The sequence below is a fragment of the Mandrillus leucophaeus genome, unplaced genomic scaffold (assembly GCF_000951045.1).
Source record: "Mandrillus leucophaeus isolate KB7577 unplaced genomic scaffold, Mleu.le_1.0 Scaffold374, whole genome shotgun sequence".
In the NCBI taxonomy this organism is placed as follows: domain Eukaryota; kingdom Metazoa; phylum Chordata; class Mammalia; order Primates; family Cercopithecidae; genus Mandrillus; species Mandrillus leucophaeus.
Window position 1 is genome coordinate 917,609 of NW_012103965.1, and position 22,285 is coordinate 939,893.

General features: G+C 44.2%; 1 protein-coding gene across 1 annotated transcript in view; it reads right to left on the minus strand.

Moving 5' to 3' along the window:
• Nucleotides 1-3,157: 3,157 nt before the first annotated feature.
• Nucleotides 3,158-22,285, minus strand: part of AATF (apoptosis antagonizing transcription factor) — a 133,206-nt gene continuing 114,078 nt past the window's right edge. Inside the window, exon 12 of the mRNA XM_011990222.1 lies at nt 3,158-3,428. Coding sequence (XP_011845612.1) covers nt 3,365-3,428 — 64 coding nt within the window. The 3' untranslated portion in view covers nt 3,158-3,364. The remainder of the gene's footprint in view (nt 3,429-22,285) is intronic.

Consider the following 22,285-nt stretch of genomic DNA (forward strand, 5'->3'; position numbering starts at 1 on the left):
GAGCCAGGATTGCACCACTGCACTCCAGCTTGGGTTAGAGAGCAAAACTCTATCTCAAAAAACGAACAAACAAACAAAAAAAACCAAGTAGTTATAGTAACTACAACTCAACTCAGTTGCCTGGATCCAACATGCCTTCTCTAATCCCATAGCTCTAAATAACAAGCTGGGCAAAGGACCTATGAGATGCTCAGGCCGGCATGCTGGCCACCCATATGCACACATTACTTATGCAAGATGATCTTCACTGCATATTGACTACAGCAAGCCAATAAATTCCCCTTATGGGGATTTAATTTCCAGCTTTTGACCTTTGGATGAAAAACAAGTGAATCATCTCCCCCTGCCAGATTTACACCAGAGCTAATCTCAATAGTGATTTAGGAATGGTGAGTGTGGAAAAGGACTGTGGAAGAATCTTTATAGGTGAAAAGAGGAGACAAAAAAGTCAAACAACCATATATTTGTGTCAATAGGCAAATGCCTCCAAATTACAAAGTCCCGTAGGTTTTTGGGGGAGTCTCTGCTCCTCAGAACTGTGATAAACCACTAAACATTATCCATTCAGCAGCATCCTGGCCGGGTGTGGTGGCACACACCTGTAGTCCCAGCTACCTGACAGGCTGAGGTGGAGGGGATTGCTTGAGCCCGGGAGGTAGAGGCTGCAATGGGCTATGATCACACCACTGCACTCGAGCCTGGGAGACACAGCAAGACCCTGTCTCACCAAAAAAAAAAAAAAAAACCTTTTAAATTTATTTATTTTTTTAAACTCTCCTTGCAGAGCAAGGAGAGTGTGCCCAGAGTAGCTGAAACCTTTAAAACAAACAAAAAAAAGAAAGCAGCATCCTATCCCAGAATCATTCTTTTCAAGTGGTTTTTTTTTGTTGTTTTTCTTTTTTTCAGAAGGAGTCTCACTCCGTCACCCAGGCTGGAGTGCAGTGGTGTGATCTTGGCTCACTGCAACCTTCACCTCCCAGGTTCAAGCGATTCTCCTGCCTTAGCCTCCCAAGTAGCTGGGATTACAGGTACGTGCCACCACACCTGGCTAATTTTTGTATTTTTAGTGGAGATGGGGTTTCACCACGTTGGCCAGACTGGTCTCGAGCTCAAGTGATCCACCCACCTCGTCCTCCCAAAGTGCTGGGATTACAGGCATGAGCCAAAGCACCTGGCCTTAAGTGTTTTTAAAATTAATAGTTTAAATTGACAAACATAATTGTATCCACCTATGCGGTACAATGTGAAGTCTTGATAGTGTACACAATGTAGAACGATTAAATCAAGCCTGTCCATGTATCCATCACCTCACTTGCTTATCATTTTTTATGGTGAAACATTTGAAATTTACCGAGTTACTCTGAAAAATACATTATTGACTATAGTTACCCTGCTGTATAATAGATCTCAAAACTTCCTCCTCTGGCTGGGAACGGGTGGGTCAAGCCTGTAATCCCAGCAGTTTGGGAGGCCAAGGTGGGTGGATCACTTGAGGTCAGGAGTTCGAAGCCAGCCTGGGCAATATGGTGAAACCCCATCTCTACTAAAAAAAAAAAAAAAAACACAAAAATTAACTGGGTGTGTTGGCGGGTGCCTGTAATCCCAGCCTGTAATCCTAGCTGCTCGGGAAGCTGAGGCAGGAGAATTGCTTGAATCTGGGAGGCGGAGGTTGCAGTGAGCCAAGATTGTGCCACTGCGCTCCAGCCTGGGTGACAGAGACTCCATCTCTAAATAAATAAATAAATAAATACTTCCTCTGATGTGAAACTTTGTAGCCTTGTAGACTTTGACCAATGTGTCGCATTCCCTGCTCCCCCACCCCCTCAGCCTCCAGTAACCACAATTCTACTCCTTAGTTCCGCGAGTCGGCCTTTTGTAGATTCCACGCATAATTGAGATTAGGGAGTCTCTGTCCTTCTGTGCTCGGGTCATTTCACTCGGCATAATGCCTTCCAGTTCAACCACATCGTTGCGAGTGTCAGAATTTCCTTCTTTTTAAGGCCGATAAGGGGTATAGGTACACTGGGTACCTATACCTCTTATCCATTCATCTATATAATAAACTCAATAACAAGAAAACAAATAACCCATTTCAAAAATGGGCAAAGAATCTGAACAGACATTTCTCAAAAGAAGACATACAAATGGCCAACAGGCTTATTAAAAAATTATCAGCCTCACTAATCATTAGGGGGAAATGCATAGAAAAACCACAAAGAGGCCGGGCGTGTTGGCTCACGCCTGTAATCCCAGCACTTTGGGAGGCCGAGGCGGGCAGATTACAAGGTCAGCAGTTCGAGACCAGCCTGGCCAACATGGTGAAACCCCATCTCTACTAAAAATACAAAAATTAGCTGGGCGTGGTGGTGGGCACCTGTAATCCCAGCTACTCAGGAGGCTGAGGCAGGAGAATCGCTTGAACCCGGGAGGTGGAGATTGTAGTGAGCCGAGATTGCGCCACTGCACCGCAGCCTGGGAGACAGAACGAGACTCAGTCTCAAAAAAAAAAAAAAAAAAAAAAAAGAAAAACCACAACGAGACATCACCTCAGACCTGTTATAATGGCCACTATCAAAAAGATGAACCCCTAAAATGTACACAACTATTACATGGCAATACAAACTTTTTTATAAAAAAGATGAAAGATAACAAGTGTTGGTAAAGGTGCGGAAAAGGGAGCCCTGGCACCAAGGCGTGGAAAAGGGAGCCCTGGCACCAAGGCGCGGAAAAGGGAGCCCTGGCACAAGGCACGGAAAAGGGAGCCCTGGCACCAAGGCACGGAAAAGGGAGCCCTGGCACGCTGCTGGGGGGAAGGCGGACTGGTACAGCCATTACGGAAAACTGTATGGAGTTACTAAAAAAACTAAAAATGCAACTACCCTATGATCAAGCAATCCCATTTCTGGGTATATCTACAGATCAATGGACATGACTGTGTAGAAGGGACACCTGCACCCCCTCGTTCATTTTCCCCACAACAGCCACACTACACAAACAATCCGCATGTCTGCCAGGGTGAGTGGGTCAAGGAAATGTCAAGTCTGACATTGTAAGAGGAGGCCACTGGACTAGAAGAAAAAGAAAGCCCAAGAAACGTGTCATCCACTGGAGCGCCAAAGCAGACTGACTCAGCCTCTTAAGAAATCACAAGCGGTGGTGGCAGTAACAGTGCTCTTTATTTGTGGTGTTTAAAGGTGGGGTTGGGCGGGACAGCGCCCTTGCATGTATTAGGCACAGGTTCGGAACACAGCACCTTCCCAGGGGCTTCCCTACTAACTCAGTCCCATAAAGTCACTGGTTTCCTCCATCTGGACCAGCAGCCGCACCAGCCAAGGCGCCCGCTGGGTGTCGGAGGTGGGCGATGTCAATCCCCATGGCCTTCGTCGGGAGGGTGGAGCTGGCCAAAAAGAGAGCGGTACAGTTCTGTCCTAAAAGACAAACACGGCAAACTGGTTAACACACTGGTTCACTAGTCAAGGTTAAAAAGGAACGAAGTTGGAAAATACCCCACACGGTTTCTTCTGTTGAAAACACAGCCATGTAATTAAAAATGCATCCCACAGCTCTTACTCACAAATACAACAGAAGGAAGAAACCCAATCAAACAGTAAAATATGTAAATGGTCCAGTGCGGCTGGACACCCGTCTCCAGGGAACGAGTGTTCTGTAAGTTTGCCCTTTGCAGACAGCCTCTTCAAGTAAGAAAACAAGATTGAATATTTTAATAGGATGTAGGAGACCGCCACCCGATGAGGGGGATTCAATCAGACATGGGATATAGGGGATATAATTTAGTTTTCACATATTTTCTTGGACTTGGCAGTACTTGAAAAACAATGAAAATGAGCCAGCAACAAGATTCCAATTACTATCATCTGTGCAGTAGTTCAGGAGGAGAACCAAGCTTCTTCCACACTCCCCAGCTGCCCTGTCTCTATTCTCAGTCTAATAAATAATATGATTGGCTAATTTATTTCTGAAGTTGGGTTTTGACATTGAAACAGTAACATGCCAGGGTCTTGGGCCCCTAAAAAGAAAAGTAAATGACCACTTTCAAACTCTTTTAAATGCAACATACACACAAATGTCTGGCCAAAGCCATCTGCCAAGGCCTGGAAAACCTAAAAGGAGTTTGGGTGGGGCAGGGGTCTTTCCTGTCATCGAGACAGAAGCTCCACAACACTTTCCCCTGTGGATACAGAGCAGATCCTCCCTGCAGAGACATGAGGGACCCATGAGGTTCCAAGCAGGTAAGACCTGCGTGAGGACGTCCCTGCCATCAGGGAGGCGGGCATGTAGCATGTGGCCGCAGAGGCAGCCATCCATGTCCACACTCTGCAAAAGGCCCAGCCAGTAGCCCTCACGGAGACAGGGCAGGTGCACACAGGGCTGAGGTCATGGGCCAGGAGCCCCAGAAGAAATCTACACCTGCTCGGACATTCTCAAGATCGAACTCAAATTATAGCCTGCCATCTTGTTAGGAAAACAAGCTTTCAAAAGTGCTCTCATTATCTGAGGGTCAGCATCGGCACATCTGACTTTAAAAACAAAACCAAAAAACCCCACCTTTCAAACAGCAAGGCTTTAACACAAAAACCTATTCATCTTTTTTTGTAGTCACCCTACTATAGTTATGGATAGGAATAGAGGTACTACAATTAGGAAATCCAACAAAAGGAATAGAGTACAGAAGCCACAAATGTAAGCTAGCCTTATGTTGGGGACCACGGCATGGACAGGCAGTGAAAGTGCAGGCCAGAGAACAACAGGCCTCCAATTTTATTACAGGAATTTTATCCCAAGAATGTGCTGGTGCCTTCACCCTGAACTACCCAGCAGACCCCTAGGCCACAGACAAAGGACACAGCTTCCCCCTTGGGCTCCACCCGTCTCTTCTGCTCTTCTGTTACACACATCCATGTGACTAGCCTCAATAAGCCCAGACAAGGCCTGCCAAGGTGGAAGGCAGCCCCAGACCAAATGCAAACAAATGGCTTCCAAATCACCCGTTCCGCCACACGGATACTGCAGTGCCCGGCGCAGGCTCCACTGCATCACACCATGGCCTGCCTATTCGCCAGTAAAGACAAGTCTCTCTAGCTGTTTCCACACAAAAAATTAAATGGCGTGAAAGGGAGAGTTGCCGTAACAAAAAGACAGTGTGACTTTAAGACGACAACGTCTGATGAGTAGGAAATGCAGAGGCGCGAGGCTATTTAGCCCTTCACAATCATACTCTTTCTAGCCTCGCCGTGCTTGCCTGCACCAGACCCCATCATTACCACTGAGCAAATGCTTCCACTCTGCACGCAATATCAGTGCAACGCCTGGGCCGAAGGCAGCGGTTACTGTCCGCAGCAGGGTTCATGTGTCAGGAGCAGAGAGTGAAATGCTGAAACCCATGTTTTCATAGAACATCATTTCACACTCAGGTGGGCAAAGCTGACAAACATATGCAGCTGTTCATGGCAAAGCAACTTGGGAAGCTGAGTGGTCTGGGTTCTTAAAATATTTTCAGAGACAGAGAATATGAATAGGGGATTATTTCAATCTAAAAGTCCCCAAGCAATTTCAACTTTTACATCTTCCTCACCAACTGGTGACTGTTTTTACCTTCAAAGCATCTCAAACTTCACGGCTCTCCAGGCTTCCACTAGGTCAGATCTCACCGTCGCTCATGAAGCACATAGCGACAACCTCCTGGCTGACTCTTCCACTCCCTTCTCTGAGACAGACAAAACAGACCCTCCCTGCGGCCCAGAAGCACCATGGGGATGAAGATTCCCCCCCGCCCCACCCCACCCCTGCTGCAGATTCCAGCGGTCCAGCTTGGCCTCAGTCCTTCCTCCTTCCAGGTCCTGGCTTTGGCTCCTGCCCTGAGCAGCTGGGCGGTGCAGGGAAGCACAGCCCTTCCTGCCTCTTTGCTAGGTTGGAGAAGGAAGGGTTGCACATTTTTATAACGTTTTTCACCGTAAGTTTAAATAGTTACAAAATATATGACCAGATGTTGTGAATATTAACTTTTGTAATGCCTGCAATGGAACCTACGTGCCATAATGATTTGATACTCATGGTTCTTTCAAGTAACACATAAATTTTTTTTTTTTTTTGAGATGGAGTCTCACTCCTGGCACACAGGATAGAGTGCAGTAGCTCGATCTTGGCTCAATGCAACCTTCACCTCCCAGGTTCAAGCCATTCTCCTTTCTCAGCCTCCCAAGTAGCTGGAATTACAGGCACCCGCCACCACGCCCAGCTAATTTTTGCGTTTTTAGTAGAGACGGGGTTTCACCATGTTGGACAGGCTGGTCTCGAACTCCAGACCTCAGGTGATCCACCTGCCTCAGCCTCCCAAAATGCTAGGATTACAGGTATGAGCCACCGCGTCCAGCCAAGTAACACATAAACTCTTCTTTTTTTTTTTGAGATGGAGTCTCGCTCTGTCGCCATGCTGGAGTGCAGAGGCGCGATCTCGGCTCACTGCAACCTCCGCCTCCCAGGTTCAGTCGATTCTCCTGCCTCAGCCTCCTGAGTAGCTGGGACTACAGGCACCTGCCACCATGCCCAGCTAATTTTTGTATTTTTAGTAGAGATGGAGTTTTGCCATGTTGGCCAGGATGGTCTCGATCTCTTGACCTCATGATCCACCTGCCTTGGCCTCCCAAAGTGCTGGGATTATAGGCGTGAGCCACATATAAACTCTTTAACTTGGACATTTTATAGCACCTTTTTCTTTTTAAGTTTTATTTCCATCTGACTTTTCCCCTACAGAGTTTTGTCCTAATGGTTTCATGCTTGAATGTCTTTTATCAATCACCCTTACACTTCTTGGCCACATTAGTCTGTAAATAAAAACACTTTTGACAAATTTTTAAAATGCAAAAATTGAAATGAAAATATTTTGTTTGACATTATAAGGCTCTAAGTAGTTAAAAAATGTTCCTCTGGATTATTAGGATACAATCAGTATATAATAACATGATACAATATATTCTAATTTTAGTGAAAATTTAGCATTCATACACGTGTAAAAGGTTATTGGAAATGCATCCCTTAATGATATGGATGAGGCTTTTCCCTCCATTTGTTCATGGATCCATGGAGGAATATTATTTATTGCCAGAATGAAGGAGGGTTCAGCATCAATTCTACTCCTATTTTTTTTTTGTAGACACAAGCGCTGAAAAACGTTGTCATATAAACAAGCAGACAGGAATGACAGAGTTCTGGCATAGCAATGCCACTCGATTCTTTTCGCTCTTTGCGAATTATATGGCACACACAAAAAATCGCACAGTGACTCATCACCGAACATTAGTCCTAACGATCAACCAACTGACAACTCAATTCAACTCGTGTTCTCCTGTGATTCTGCTGGAAGTGAAGACCTGGAAACCACCCGGCCTGCACAGGTCTTGTCATCTAGTCCTTAAGCGTTTCCTTTTTCAATTTCTATACCCATATTTCCAGCTGTCCTTGTGTTTGGGGCCCTGGAGGTTTTCCCGTGGCAGCCCGAGGTCCACGTTACTTTAAGGATGGGCTCGAGGGAGGCTTTTCAAGGCCGGAGGAGGACGAGGGTAAAAGGAGAATGTGGTCCTCCAGCACAGGTCTGCTCTGGGGCAGACAGCTTTAGGAAAGAACGTACGTGTGGAGACTGACCCCTTGACTATCTGTGTCTACCTTCCCCTTGGAAAGTCTCTGCATACCCCAGTGTGAAGACTGAGCCACAGGGTGCACAGAGCTCTTCTTCCCTCAAACCTAGGCGGGTGTCTAGGTGCTCAGGGAGAGGCAAAGACATCTGAAAAGAAACAAAACACGTCCGTAGTCCTTACCCCATCCCAGGAAAAACTGCAAGTAATGACAAGGCCACAAAAAGGAGCTATGGGACCGAGGGGCCAGACCGCCTTGTACTGCATGAACAGCTTCCCCCGGCTGCATCTTCCTAACTGGGATTCAGCCACGCGGAGAAGCTAAACTATCCATCCTCCAGGTTAACCTTGTTCCACTGGATTCTCCAGGGTAAGTGTATAGTTTCATACCTGAGGTCCCCTTAAGGCTATCCATAATGAACTTTTTTTTTTTTAATACATAATTCCTGCTGCCCATCGCATTAAGAATCAAGATGCGAATCACTGATGTGTAGTCCCCCCACCCCTGAGCATACACGCACTCACGGTCAGTGGGAGTGCCCACTGTAGACAACGTGCTCATGCTGGTATCACACAGGGGAGCGGCCTAAGGAGTAATTAACCGGACTTGGACCCGAGGTAGAAGGTCGATAGCAGGGGCTCTTCCTTGAATTAAAATTTAACTTACCCTTTATTGCAACCTACAAAAGCAAGTAATGAGCACTAACATTTTTATTTCTTTTAAACTGTCATTTAGGCTGTAGAGGGGATAATTACCTATCTCTAGTGTAGTAAGGTTTTATAACCCTTAGTGAGGCATTTTCTAATTTAATATTTTTACTATATTATCATAAAACCTGTTTCTAGAAAAAAAATGATCATGGATTAGCAGCCATTTTCCATAAAGACAGAATGTGCGTGTGCGTGTGTGTGTGTGTGTGTGTGTGTGTGTCTTAGGATTCGGCTTATTAGGTGATTCTTCTGAAGAGACTTAAAGTATGCACATTGTAGCTAGCTGTGAACTGCAATTACTTGAGTGGCAGGTAAGATTTTAAAAGCTCTAAGTGAAATGGGGGTGTATGTGTACGAGAATGCAGCCCCTTGCCGGATGTGTGGATCCAAATACGTTCCCTTCAGTTCCACATGTGCACTCACCCCACCACAACACAGATCACTGTCTTTCACGATGTCATTTGGGCAAACAGTACAAAGGAGCATATTAAACCTGCAAATGATCTGTGTGGGGCTTTCAATTTGCTAGGTCAGTAGCTTGCAGCACTGGGGATTCTGAAGGAATTGTACCATCCGCTCTACCGAAAATCCCACTCCTCCTACACTGGCCCTGGAACCCCCAGGCCTCCAAGACAACCCTGAGCTGTACCTGCCCACTCTTGTGGCCAAAGACAGGTGGACAGCGGAGAGAACACAGCCATTCCACCGCTCCCTGAAAAAGCCTGTGCAGCCCAAAGCGCATCATGGTCTCCGAGAAAGTATTACATGCCAGTCTTCCAAAGGAGCTGGCGGAGACAATATTGCTGCTTTCCAGATTAAAAGTGACTCATAGGCCAGGTACGGTGGCTCATGTAATCCCAGCACTTTGGGAGGCTGAGGTGGGAAGATCGCTTGAGCCCAGGAGTTTGAGACCAGCCTGAGCAACACAGTGAGACCCTGTCTGTATTAAAAATAAATACATAAATGATACACATAATTTGCCTTTGACTAATTAAAAATTAAAAATTGTTCATTTGTTGCTTCTTAGGGGTGGGAGGTCTCCCTAAATATATAAGACACATCCCAGAATGTCGCAGCCCTTCCTTTCTAATCCTCTACCTCTCCCACCCTGCACACAAAAGTGCTAGAGCATTTGCTTCTGCCTTAACTCAACCCCATACATACATTGCAGAATCAAGGGAAAAGAAGAAAGCACACGACAAGCAAGTTGGACAAAGGGTTCCAATCACAGCAGCGCTCACAGCTAGCAGGGTCTGGATCCGATTTGAAACCCTACAAGTAGAGTCCGCCCAGATACGGTCAGTCAGCAGAGATTCACATGCACGCCTGCTCTGCACTGACCAGCGCGGTCGCCGATGACAGATGTGTGCTTTTAAAATTACTGGTGATGTATTGATGCTGCCTTTTTTCATGTTTTTGTTTGAAAACAATTTGCTTAGTGTGGTGAAAGCCTAAACATGTACTAGATGTATATGATTCCTGGCCTCAAAACCTAACATACTAAAGGTATAATCAATTAATTAAAAATATTTGAATGCTTATTTGAACTTTGTTAGATTTTGTGGAGGTTTACAAAGACATGAAAGGCACAGCGGAAGCTAGATCGGGTAGGTGAGTGTGTCTCAGACAAATCACTCCATCTGGGGAGACACACAAACATTCTTCCTCCTGCTGAACCCAATTCTGTCATTCTGGGACTCACAGTCATGGGCTCTTGTCCCTCTAAAGCCAGGAGAGAAGTAAGGCTGACTACTATTCCCTGTGGCAGCACTTCAACTATTTGATGTCTTCCTCTAACTAAATCTGTTCTTTTCCAGGTTCAGCGGCCTCAGTTCCCTCCATTCCTCCTGTGACCAAGTCTGCTTGCCATCCTGACTGCACTCCTATGAGCCCTCCGTTTGCCAAAGCCCCAAAAGCAAGATCCTCGGAACCTGCAGCCCTCATGAGCCCAAAGCAGGTGGAGCAGGACTCCGTCTCTCCTGCACGCTGAACACATACTTCTCTGTCTTTCCAAGGCCTCCACTCTCTTCTGTTCTATCTACTGGTATGCCCAGGGCTTCCCAAACGTCTGCGGAAAAAGATGTCTTGCCGATTATCACTTGGCACGTGCTAATGGCACCAAACAAAGGGAACCTTCTCCGACAAAACATGTGCCTCCATTCTGATTGCCAGAAACCGAAGTAGGCCAAAGGGCAGAGGCTACTCACTCCTCCATTTTCCTCTTAAAAATGTCTACAGACCAGAGGACAGCAGCTTTCTTTTCTTATATACTTAGAGAAGCCAGCTTAATAGAAATCTTGAATAGTTAAATAGAACAAGGCGAATGCTTTTATATGGCATAGAGCATAGCATCACAAGTGCAGAGGGGCTGGAAGGTGCTGTCAGAGCTGGTACTGACTCTGGCTCAGGTCCTTACTGGGTCTAGGACATTAGGTAAATTACTTAGCCCCCCTGAATCTTAGCTTCCTCATCAGTAATGTGGTGACAGTACCTTCCTTAAACATACTGCTTTTACAGCACTAAGCAAAGTCCCTATTGCATAAATGGCATCGTCATCTATGATCATGAGAAACGGAATGAGTCAGAGCAACATGCTGAGGGCCTGTGTGCATGCATTACAGTTGCTCCCAACCAACACTAGGGACAAAATGGTACCCTCCTTTCATCATTCCTTTGCTTTCCCCGACCCAAATCCACCCTACTCTGTATCAGTGACTCTACAAGTGAGAGAAAGATATTTAAGAAGTGTCTCTATGACCTCAAAGGAGAAACATATTGATCCGAATGGCAGGCAATTGCCCTGTGCTTTTTGGGGCTGTGTGGTAGGGGCAGCCCTGTGTATGTCATGGGAATGGCCTCAGACACAGGCGACATGCGTTAGAACTTAGCTCCTCAAGGCTGGGCGTAGTGGCTCATACCTGTAATCCCAGCATTTTGGGAGACCAAGGCAGGCAGACCCCTGAGGTCAGGGGTTCGAGACCAGCATGGCCAACATGGAGAAACCTCATCTCTACTAAAAATACAAAAAATAGCCAGGTGTGGTGGTGCATGCCTATAATCCCAGGTACCTGGGAGGCTGAGGCAGGAGAATCACTTGAACCTGGGAGGCAGAGGTTGCAGTGAGCCAAGATTGTGCCATTGTACTCCAGCCTGGGCGAAAGAGTGAGACTCTATCTCAAACAAAACAAAACAAAAACTTAGCTCCCCAAGAAGGCTGGATTGCTGGGAAAGTAATCCAAGTAAAAAGACATAGTGCTTATAAGGAGTTAGTATTTAGTCAGAATGACACAAAAATCACTATAGTAGAAAACAGGATTTCTGAATACGGCCAAAAAGTCGGTACTTACCCTCCCTGACTCTCCTCTTAACACCCCCCAACAACCAGAGGATCACAGGCTTCTCTCCTGAAATCTCATCATAATTCCATTCCAAAAAGCAAACCAAAACTGAACAACAAAAACCCCCTAAAAAAACCACAAAGCAAAGAGGTAAAGGGGAAAGAAAGCAGCCTTCTTTCAGCTAAGACTTATTTCTTAACAGGATCAACTTAGCAAAATAAGAATGACTCAGAGACACCCCTTATCTATCACTAATTACCTAAATCTAGATACAAGGCAAATCACGTCCAATCCGACACTAGCTGAACTCTTCGCAAGTTTCCAAAACAACAAAATCGCAGCCACCCGAATCTGCCACAAGGTGGCAGTACATGACTCATTTCTAAGTGGACCCAGCCACCATAATCAGGGGAGCCCATAAATTACGCGGTGTGTCTGCTCTCATCACCGTCCTCCCCAGTGCTTGAAGGAGACTCTAGAAGGTCTGTTTCAATTCGTTCCTTTGGTCAGGTCAGAACTAGGTCCTTCAAACCTCTGCAAAAGCTTTTAGCCCTACAGCTCTAAATTACATATGGTGACACGTGGCCTCTCGCCTGTCCCCTAAAGATCAGACAGACTCAAGATTTATAAATGTTCCAAGAAGCAGGTTCAGGCCCCAAACAAAGGAACTGAGAAGCTGGGGAACAGGGAGGAGAGGGGAGAGGGATGGGGGCGAGAAGGGGACTGCATGTGGACAGGTTTTCTTCTCACTTGTGCTTCCTTCTTACTCAAGCCAGTTACAAATCCCCTGCACTTTGTAACAAAGGAAGAAAAACACTTGAAACTTCCACCATCCCTACTACTAGCTTAAAATCTTCCACATTATTTTAGAGAAAAATAATTTACCTTAGTGGACTTGCCAAAAAAGGGGGGGTGGGGAAGGAGCCACTCTTCAGACAAAAGGGGCGCCGCTCCTTCCGCGCATTAATATTCCATATTCCCGGGATGATTTCCACTTTCACAGTTTGACTGTTTTATAACAGATTTGATGTGAGAGAAGACAAATGGCCTCACAAAGGAAAGACGACAAATCATCACACTGCTTTTAGCAGGGTTTCTCTTTATTTTTATTTTTATTCCGGACCTGGGCTGTAGCAGAGCTCTCTGCCTTGCTGGAGATGTTTAATATTAACGTCAAGCCACCACGGTCCCCGCAATAGAGTTGGCCGGTGTTGTGTTTACGGTTTTGTGACTGCTGGCTTCAGGAAGATGAAGCTCCTTGTTCAAACAGCAGCCCCTCTAACAGCTCCTGTTAAAAGCCAGGGGATGCTTCACTGCTTAGACGTGAATCACTTCCCCCAACCGCACAGAAGGTGAGACTGACATTCCAGTTACATTTGTATCCGTATCAGGATGCTGCCCAACAACCCAGGGTGTGTGTGTGTGTGTGTGTGTGTGTGTGTGTGTGTGTGTGTGCGTGTGCGCGCGCGCGCGCGCGCGCGCACGTGTTGGGGGAGCACAGGATGCATCGCTCGGCTCTAGCTTAACTTCAACACGCAGGAATTAGTGAGGGTATTCAATGTCAACCCACAGAGTTTCGGCAACGGCACTCTGCTATTACTACTGGTAGTAAGTTGGAGGATTTCTTTTGCTTAGAAATCCGGTACCAATCAAAATGCCCAAGAAGCAACTACTGAGTGAGCAAACGCAAAGTGCCAGCTCTGCGATGCGAGTCAGGGGACACAGAGGAACCGCTGGGGCCTCGGGAGCAAGCCCTTCCAGCTGCTGGCCAGCCGCCCTGCCCAGAAGTCTCCCCGACAGTGTTCAAGGAGCATGTGTTCTCCCGGCTGTCCTCCGCCTGCCTTCTCCCAGGTTCTGCTCTCAGCTTCCTCTCTTCTCTTGACACCCTCCCCTGGTGATCCCACACACTCTCTAATGGTCTAATGGTCTCCTCCTCGCGAAGGACCCCACAGCCCAAGCCCCCGCTCCCCCACCCTCCCCCTGAACTCATCTCCTGCCTTGCAAGGCTCTTCTGACGCCCAAGCTACCGTTTCTCCTAATAATGGTAGTAAATTCTTTTTTATTCACATCCCACACAACTGTTTAATGGCAGTGAGCTGTAAGACAAAATTACAGATTATCAATACCACATATTCTGATGAAAAAATAAAATCCAGTCTGAGATGGGGTTCTTGTTTGGACTGTACGCCTATTAATTGATTCAAAAAAAAAAAAAAAAAAGCCTGCTCTCAATCTGTCCATATTTTTTGGTTTCTCATAGTATCCTTCAAAGAACTTTCTCCCTGCCTCTGAAAATTAGAAATTCAGCAAAAGGAACATCTGTCCTAGACACCTGCCAGGTGAGCTTTCCCCAGCAGCACCGAGCAGGCCTGCAACAGGGGGTCTGCAACAGGGCATCTCTCTCACTCCAGTTTCACCAGCTAGTCCCTGAAGTCAGCAGTTTGATTACCTCAGTCAGTTATACGATTGGCTCTAAAAACCCTGACTGCTAAGTGCAAAGTGAGCAGTTTGCATTTCTTCCCCTGGACGCTGAAGAGTCTGTCTGGCTGCATAGTTGTGCTTCCCCCTGTAGGACCGAGCTGTGGAAGAGGAGGCAGAGTGCTGCCAAGTGTGTGTATGAGAAAATGTGTATTGATTTCTTCTTTCTTATAGGGGAGCACAAAGCATTGAAGAACAATTGCTCGTCTTTGCAGCATTTCACATTCCATACAAGAGACAAAAGGCCCAACCCCCACTACCCTCTGAGAAGCAGAAAGGGGAATGGAACAGGACTGTGTCTCCTGGGTGTTGGCAGCCACCAGCGCTGCTGCAGGTCAGCCACTGAGACTCCAAACACCTTGGGGCCCACACCTGCTCGCCTGTCTCTCATCAAGTAATTTCCCTATCTGGGCTGATGTTTCCTCATCTATATTGTGGAAGAAAGGCCTTCAGTCTTATTTACCTTGTAAGTGGAGGTGCCCAGGGGGTCAAAGAATTAATGTTTATAAAGTGTTGTGCTCCCCAGAGAGACAGTGGTAAAGCATAGGGTGTGGTTATGGCTCATCCAAGACCTCCCTTCGGAGGGTGGCTGGTGAGAGCGTCCCATGACCACGTGCTGCCAGCAACTTGAACTCCAAGTCTAACGAGGCAAGGTCCTCAACCTAAATATCCCTTCTTAGCTTGACACTTAATACACACACTAAAAATAACAAAGCAGCTAGGCCTTTATGCTTTGTTAATGCACTTACAGAATCCAATCCAGAACTGTTTTCTTCTTAAAGAAAAATACTGAAAGCAGAGTCCAGAAAACTGACCTAAAGCTATAAATCACTGCAGAGTCCTGCTGGTGTTCTTCATGCTCCACAGTAACTGCATGGTGAGTATCCCTAATCCAAGTATCTGAAATCTGAAATGCTCCAAAATCTAAACCTTTTTGAGCACCAACATCAATTATGCTGTAAGAAAATGCTCATTGGAACACTTCAGATTTCAGATTTTCAGATTAGGCATGCTGAACGGGGATAATACAAATATTTCCAAATCCAAGAAAATCTGAAATATGAAATTCCTCTGGACCCAAGAATTCCTGATAGGTGACACTCAGCCTGTAATAATTTATAGGAAGGCCATCAGAACCAAATCTGGTTTAAATAGCACAGAAAACCTATAGTATATAGTATATAGCAGGAGAAAACCTACAGTATATGTAAAGTTTAGGGTCTACACTCTCAGAAGTGATGGAAATGTAAGAGTGTTCTTGAGAGAGCTTTTTCCAAGGTTCAATCTAAGTAAAAATGACCTCAAAAACCCTCTAGGCAAAGGGTTGAGAATCATAAGTCCCAGAGCAGAACCTTTTATTCTGGGTCTTTTCCAACATGGCCATGAGCTAAGAACAAAATAAGGAGCTGGCCCTCAAGCAGTGCAGTGTTTTAGCATGGAGACCTAACCTATGAATAATTAGGAAGCAACCTGGTGGTAGATGCTATATATAATACAAATCTATACAAAGTGACATGGAAGCAGAGGAAAGTATATTTTGCTTCTGGTTGTTTTTTTTTTTTTTATGAGACAGAGTCTTGCCCCCGGGTTCACGCCATTCTCCTGCCTCAGCCTCCCGAGTAGTTGGGACTACAGGCGCCCGCCACCACGCCCGGCTAATTTTTTGTATTTTTAGTAGAGACGGGGTTTCACCGTGTTAGCCAGGATGGTCTTGATCCCCTAACCTCATGATCCACCCGCCTCGGCCTCCCGAAGTGCTGGGATTACAGGCGTGAGCCACCGCGCCCGGCCAAGAAAAGTATATGAAAGAAGTGAGATGATCTGGAGATATTTCAACAAAAGAGGCAAGAAACTCATCTTCATCTTATAGGAAAGTTGCAAAAATAATCTTGTAAACAGCAAACTGTAAACAAACATATAAGCTGGAGGCTTTTAAAAGCATCTCAGACAGGAAGCCTCTACCCATCTTTTTTGGGGGTTTGCACAGAAATGGATATGTCTATATTGCATGCTGAGGGACAGTGGCATAATACACAGATGTGAAAACACAAGTTTTGTTTACTTAAATAATTATCTGGTATGGGTTACATTTACAACAGTCCTTCTCAGAAATTAAAAAATTAAAAAGAGCATTTTATTCTCAAGAATCCAGTGAACAAGAGGACTATTTTCACTATGTAAAAGAAAGAAACCATGGCCCATAAAGAAGGCTTCCCAGGGTGGCACTGCATATAAGCGAGGCCATAAGGTGCTCAGGAATATTAAGTCAGTTGCCGAGCTCAGAGAAGGCCAACAATAACTGGAAAAAAACCTTAAATGAAGTGTTTTGCAAATACTAAAATGCTACAAAATGCTATATAAGGCAGCTACAATTGAAATTAAATTATTCCAAATATACATATCTTGATAATACCAAATACAAGATTACAGTAAACATAGGCATACTTCTTTGACTTTTAAGTTAACATTCTTAGCAAGAAGAAAACCCCCAATAAGTGCGTCTGTGAACTGTTATACCGTTAACAGTATAACTGTTAGGGAGGAACAGAATGGGTTCAAAGAAGAAAAAGCCACCTGCTCGGTGGGGATGGAGAATCTAAAGTCTCCCTAGAAAGGCTGGTGACCTCATGACTGAATATTTCAACAGGAAACAACAGTGAGATGGGGATGGGAGATGCTGCAGGCTGTGAGTAGAATGAACAGACATGCAGAACAGGGAGTGTGTCCCAGGGACTGCAGGTGTCTGCTCTGGACAGCACACGGGGTGAAATAGGCGACAGGGAGAGAAAGGTAGCAAGGCAACAAGTCATCAATGGCCTTAACTGGCAGGCTTGAGAGTATGGGTTTTATTCTAGAGGCAAAGAGTAACATGCTCTAAGTGATATTTGAGGAAGGTGAATCTGGCAATGAAACAGAGAACTGATGAGAATAGAGACTATTGGTTAATAGGCTGTTAGTGTAATAGTCTATGTGGGAATTAAAAAAAAAAAAAAATTGGCCGGGCGCGGTGGCTTACTTACGCCTGTAATTCCAGCACTTTGGGAGGCCGAGGTGGGCAGATCACGAGGTCAGGAGATCCAGACCATCCTGGCTAACACAGTGAAACCCTGTCTACTAAAAATACAAAAAATTAGCTGGGTGTGGTGGCGGGCGCCTGTAGTCCCAGCTACTTGGGAGGATGAGGCAGGAGAATGGCGTGAACCCGGGAGGCGGAACTTGCAGTGAGCTGAGATTGCGCCACTGCACCCCAGCCTGGGCGACAGAGCGAAACTCCATCTCAAAAAATAAAATAAAATAAAAAAATAAATAAAAGGCCAGGTGTGATGGCTCATGTCTGTAATCCTAGCACTTTGGGAGACCAAGGTGGGAGGACTTGTTGAATCCAGGAGTTCAAGACCAGCTGGGGCAACATAGCAAGACCCCGTCTCTACAGGGGAAAAAAAAGGCTGGGTATGGTAGTGTGTGCCTGTAGCCCCAGCTACTTGGGAGGCTGCAGCAGGAGAATCACTGGAGTGCAGGAGTTCGAGGCTGCAGTGGGTTATAATTGTGCTACTGCACTCCAGCCTGGGCAACAGAGTAAAAGCTTGTCTTTTGTTTAAAAAAAAAAAAAACCTGGACTCAAAAAAAGAGGCAGTAGAAACAAAAAGTGAAGATCATTGAACAATATATTAAAGAAATGTTCCAAGTAGATTAAAAAAAAAAACAGATGAAATTAAATAAAATTTAGGTGAATAATTGCTCTGGGATACAGGAGAGATCACCTAATCATAAAACAATGAAAAACACCCCCCACAAAAAGGTTCTTATATATTTAATTAGGTTAAAAAGTAAAACTTCTATGTGACCAATAAAAATCATTAATATTGACAGGTAAGCAAAATGCGAAAAATCTACAAAATCCAGGTAATTTTATACAACCATAAATATAGCCATAATATAGAGAATTCATACAGGAAGAAAATTCATAAAGAAAAGTCAAACCTCAAAAAGAAAATGGGCAAAGGATAAAAACAGAACAAATGATATAAATAAATGATTAATACTCTTCAAATTTACTATTAAATGAAAAAATATACATTAGATTATAGCCCACTGCCTACCACATTATACGTCCTCAATAAGATGTCATTTGTTATGAACTTAAAAACAGTAAGTAACTTTTATATCTAAACAGAAAATATTTTTTAAAAGATAGCTCTCCCAGCTGGGTGTGGTGGCTCATGCCTGTAATCCCAGCACTCTGGGAGGCCGAGGTGGGCAGATCACCTGAGGTCAGCTGTTCGAGACCAGCCTGGCCAACATGGCAAAACCCCATCTGTACTAAAAATACAAAATTAGCCGGGTGTAATAGCACATGCCTGTAGTCCCATCTACTTGGGAGGCTGAGGCAGGAGCATCACTTGAACCCAGGAGGTGGAGGTTGCAGTGAGCCAAGATTACACCACTGCACTTCAGCCTGGGCGACCAGGCGAGACTCTGTCTCAAAAAAAAAAAGAAAAAAGAAAAAAGATAGTTCTTTCTCTTAGCAAAGATAAAATGACATAAGCCTCAGCTGGAAAGAAAGGAGTCATGTAACTTAGTAAAACTTAACACTCATCAAGAGTCATTAGCAAGTTGAGATCTTTGACCCAGAAATCCTAGAAATCCTAGAACCTAGATTTCTGTATATATATGTTCAGTGCAGCACTACTTGAAAAGAAAGGCAACTACAAACAACCTACATGTCTAACAATAATAAATATTCCATAACAGATTATAAGGTTATTAAAATGCTTTTAAAAATACTTAAGGCATTAAAATGCTTATAAGTTAATCTGAAAAAAGATTCAAAAACATATGTATATATCTGCATAAAATATATACACAAAAAATTCTATAAGAAAACATATGAAAGAATTAATAATGTTCTAACCTCAATAGCAGAATGACACATTTTTCTTTGTCCTTTCTATATTTTTCAAATTGTCTTCCATAAGCATGTGCTATTTTTATTATATGGGAAAAAGATACTGTCTCTATGAAAAGTAGGTGACAGGTGCCTGACTGTGGCACAGAATAGAATTATAAGCATAAACTGACTAAATATAATGGATCAGGATTCAAAGCTAATTATGAGGTCTAAGGTCTTTGTAACTAGAATGAGATAACATGAAACCAGGTTTGGGAATCCAGTGATTCACACTAACATATGAATGAATGACAGGCAAAACCTTCCTATATAGAAAGTATCTCTCCTATAAAAGAAAGGGGGGGAAAAGCATTTTAATGGAAAGATTTTCCCCCCAAAGAAGTTTTTGAAAGAGCGGCTAGGGGTGGGGGTGGGGGGCTTCCCTTTGGCACATTATTCTCACATATTTCTAAAAGCTTGTTAATTTCTTGGCAATAGCAGTGGGGGCTGGGGACCACACTCTTAGATGCACATACCTGTTCCACTACTTACTTGCTGCTCAACTTGGGCAAGTTACTTAATTGTTCTATGCCTTAGTATTCTTATAAAATGCAGATAACATCAATCACTTCTTTTTTTTTATAAAGAACAAATGAAAATGTATGTGAAGGGCTTGGTGCAATGGCATATAGTAAACTCTCAGTAAGTGAAATATGATATGATTATTCTCTGTTATTTCATTGCCCATCAGACACAGGGGACAGACTTACAGTGGATAAATCAGAGCGAAGTACAACTGCACTTAGAAACAGACATGGTACCTTAGCAATCGACTGCTGGCTCAGTGATCACTGTGGGAAACATTAATAACATGGTTATGACTAACTAAACTAAGGTGAAAAACTTCGCTATTGCTTACCCACTTGCAAGTAACTTGCAAGTTACTTAGTTGTGATTAATACAATATCTATAAGATATTGCAATATATTTAGAAGGCCAATAATAATAAAAATTTAAAAACAAGTCCTTAAGAGAAACATTTACACACACTTTAAAGAATGTGAAATATCCCTTTGGGGAAAAAAGAGGATTTACAATCCTTTGAAGAAGCGATGAGACTATAAGTGCAGAAATGAGAACTATAGTCAAAAAGGCCCATTTTGAGGAAGGATTTATCTTTTCAGCATCTACAAATCTCTTTCTAGAAGGTGTGCTTTTATCACTCTACCTCCTGCTTGGAGCCAAGGCTTCATTTTGACAATGCAAATTCTCTAGAATAAGAGACTGAATAGTAGCAAATCAGGAAAAATCGAAGAAACAACAGCAGTGTTTTTTTTCCAACTCACTTTTAAAACTCTGGCCCAAGCCTTCGGTTTGAACTTGAGAGTGTTTCCTTTGTCCTTTCTGACATCACTGGAGGAAGAAGGCCCTGTGCCCCTATCTCTGTGCTGAACGCCATCTTTAATGATGATATATGGGGGTCCTTTCCCCTCAGCACTGCTTGGGGGGTCAAACGTGTGGTGCTGCCCGCCTGAGAATCAACAAGCGAATTATAAACTGTGTCAATCCGAGTTAATGCAAAGCTGTAATCCTCTTTAACAAGAGATCCAATCACTGCCATGAGTTATGTTCATTCTGTAATCTGATAAGGAAGAGAGGGAACCTCTAATAAAAGAGTAATGGGAGGCTTTAATGACGCTGGTAAAAGGCAGCCCCAGTTAAAATGTTGCTCTTGTTCCTCCTGATTAGATCAATGTTGCATATTTGCCCGGGCTTGTCTCACCTGTCAGAATAACCTGTGTCTTTTTAGGAGATAAGAAGCCTCAGAGAAAACATCTGTACTTTAACCATTCTTGCTTGCAAGTTTTTAACCAACAGAAAATGCTCTATGGAGGGTATTTCAGGGGTTATTAACTGATGTGTTCTCAAATGCTGAGCAAGCTATACCAGAATATCTCACCATGATTCGGAGCATATTCCTATTAAATACAGGTAGCGGGGAGCAAGAAATGGTTTAACTAACCTCTGGGTTACCAAATGGGGGAAAAGAATATCATCAGTAGAGTGGTAGAGTATGCCCATATTTAGGGTGCAGACCCATACACAAAAATGGCAAGCCGAAGATAAATTGCCTGTACAAATCCTATTAGACCAAGGTATCTCGAGAACAACGTGGCAGTGATGTTGACAAAGCACTTTACAAGGCTGGATTACATTTGTACATTTCTTTTCTAAAACTCCAGATGTAAAACAGTAATGTATTTGGTGCTCAGTGCTTATCATTAAAGGATCCTCTCCTTGCTCTTTTTTAATGCCAGCAGCTTCATAAAAGGAGTGGGAAAGGTGGTTTTTTATTTTGGGGGACAGAATAGGGAGCTAAAATTGAAACCCTTGCTGTACATATTGAGAATTTCTTTAAGTTATGTGCAAAGGAATGGAGTACCTACAAAATGTTAATCTTGCTACCATTTTTGGAATAAGGGGGGGAATCTACTTAGAAAAATTCAATACCTACACTTTGAACAGTACCAGAGTTAAATCTATCTAATAACCTCTCCTTGAAGCAGAATTTAATGCAAGGCAAACACCTATTTTCTTTGGCATGCATCAAGCTGACAGCCGTCACCAGACCCTTTCCATCCTGACAGCCAAAACCCATGCCAACAGAGCAGGTTCACATGGATGCCCCTTCCCAAATCTGAGTCAGTGGCCAGTTCCAAGGAACACATCTCTTCCTGTCTCAGGGGTCTCAGTCAGTATTTGTTTCTCTTGTCACACTAGCATTTTACTGACTTACATCCACACAACAAATGACAATTAACTTAGTCTGCCTCAGAGGGTCTGTCAGAAACACAGGCAAAAAGCAGATGCTTATTTCCATAACCCCAAATTCTTCACTTTGTTAGAACTATAGTGACAGATCATCTGCATTTATTTTATTTTCATTTTTGGAATGCATGTGTATTAGGCCATTCTTGCGGTGCAGTAAAGAAATACTTGAGGCTGGGTAATTTATTAAGACAGGAGGTTTAATTGGCTCACAGTTGTGCAGGTTGTACAAGAAGCATGGCACCAGGCATCTGTCCAGCTTCTGATGAGGCCTCTGGAAGCTTACAATCACGGCAGAAGGCGAAGGGGGAGCAGACGCCTCACATGGCCAGAGCGGGAGCCAGAGAGAGAGAGGGGACAGGGGAGAAGCCACACACCGCTAAACAACCAGA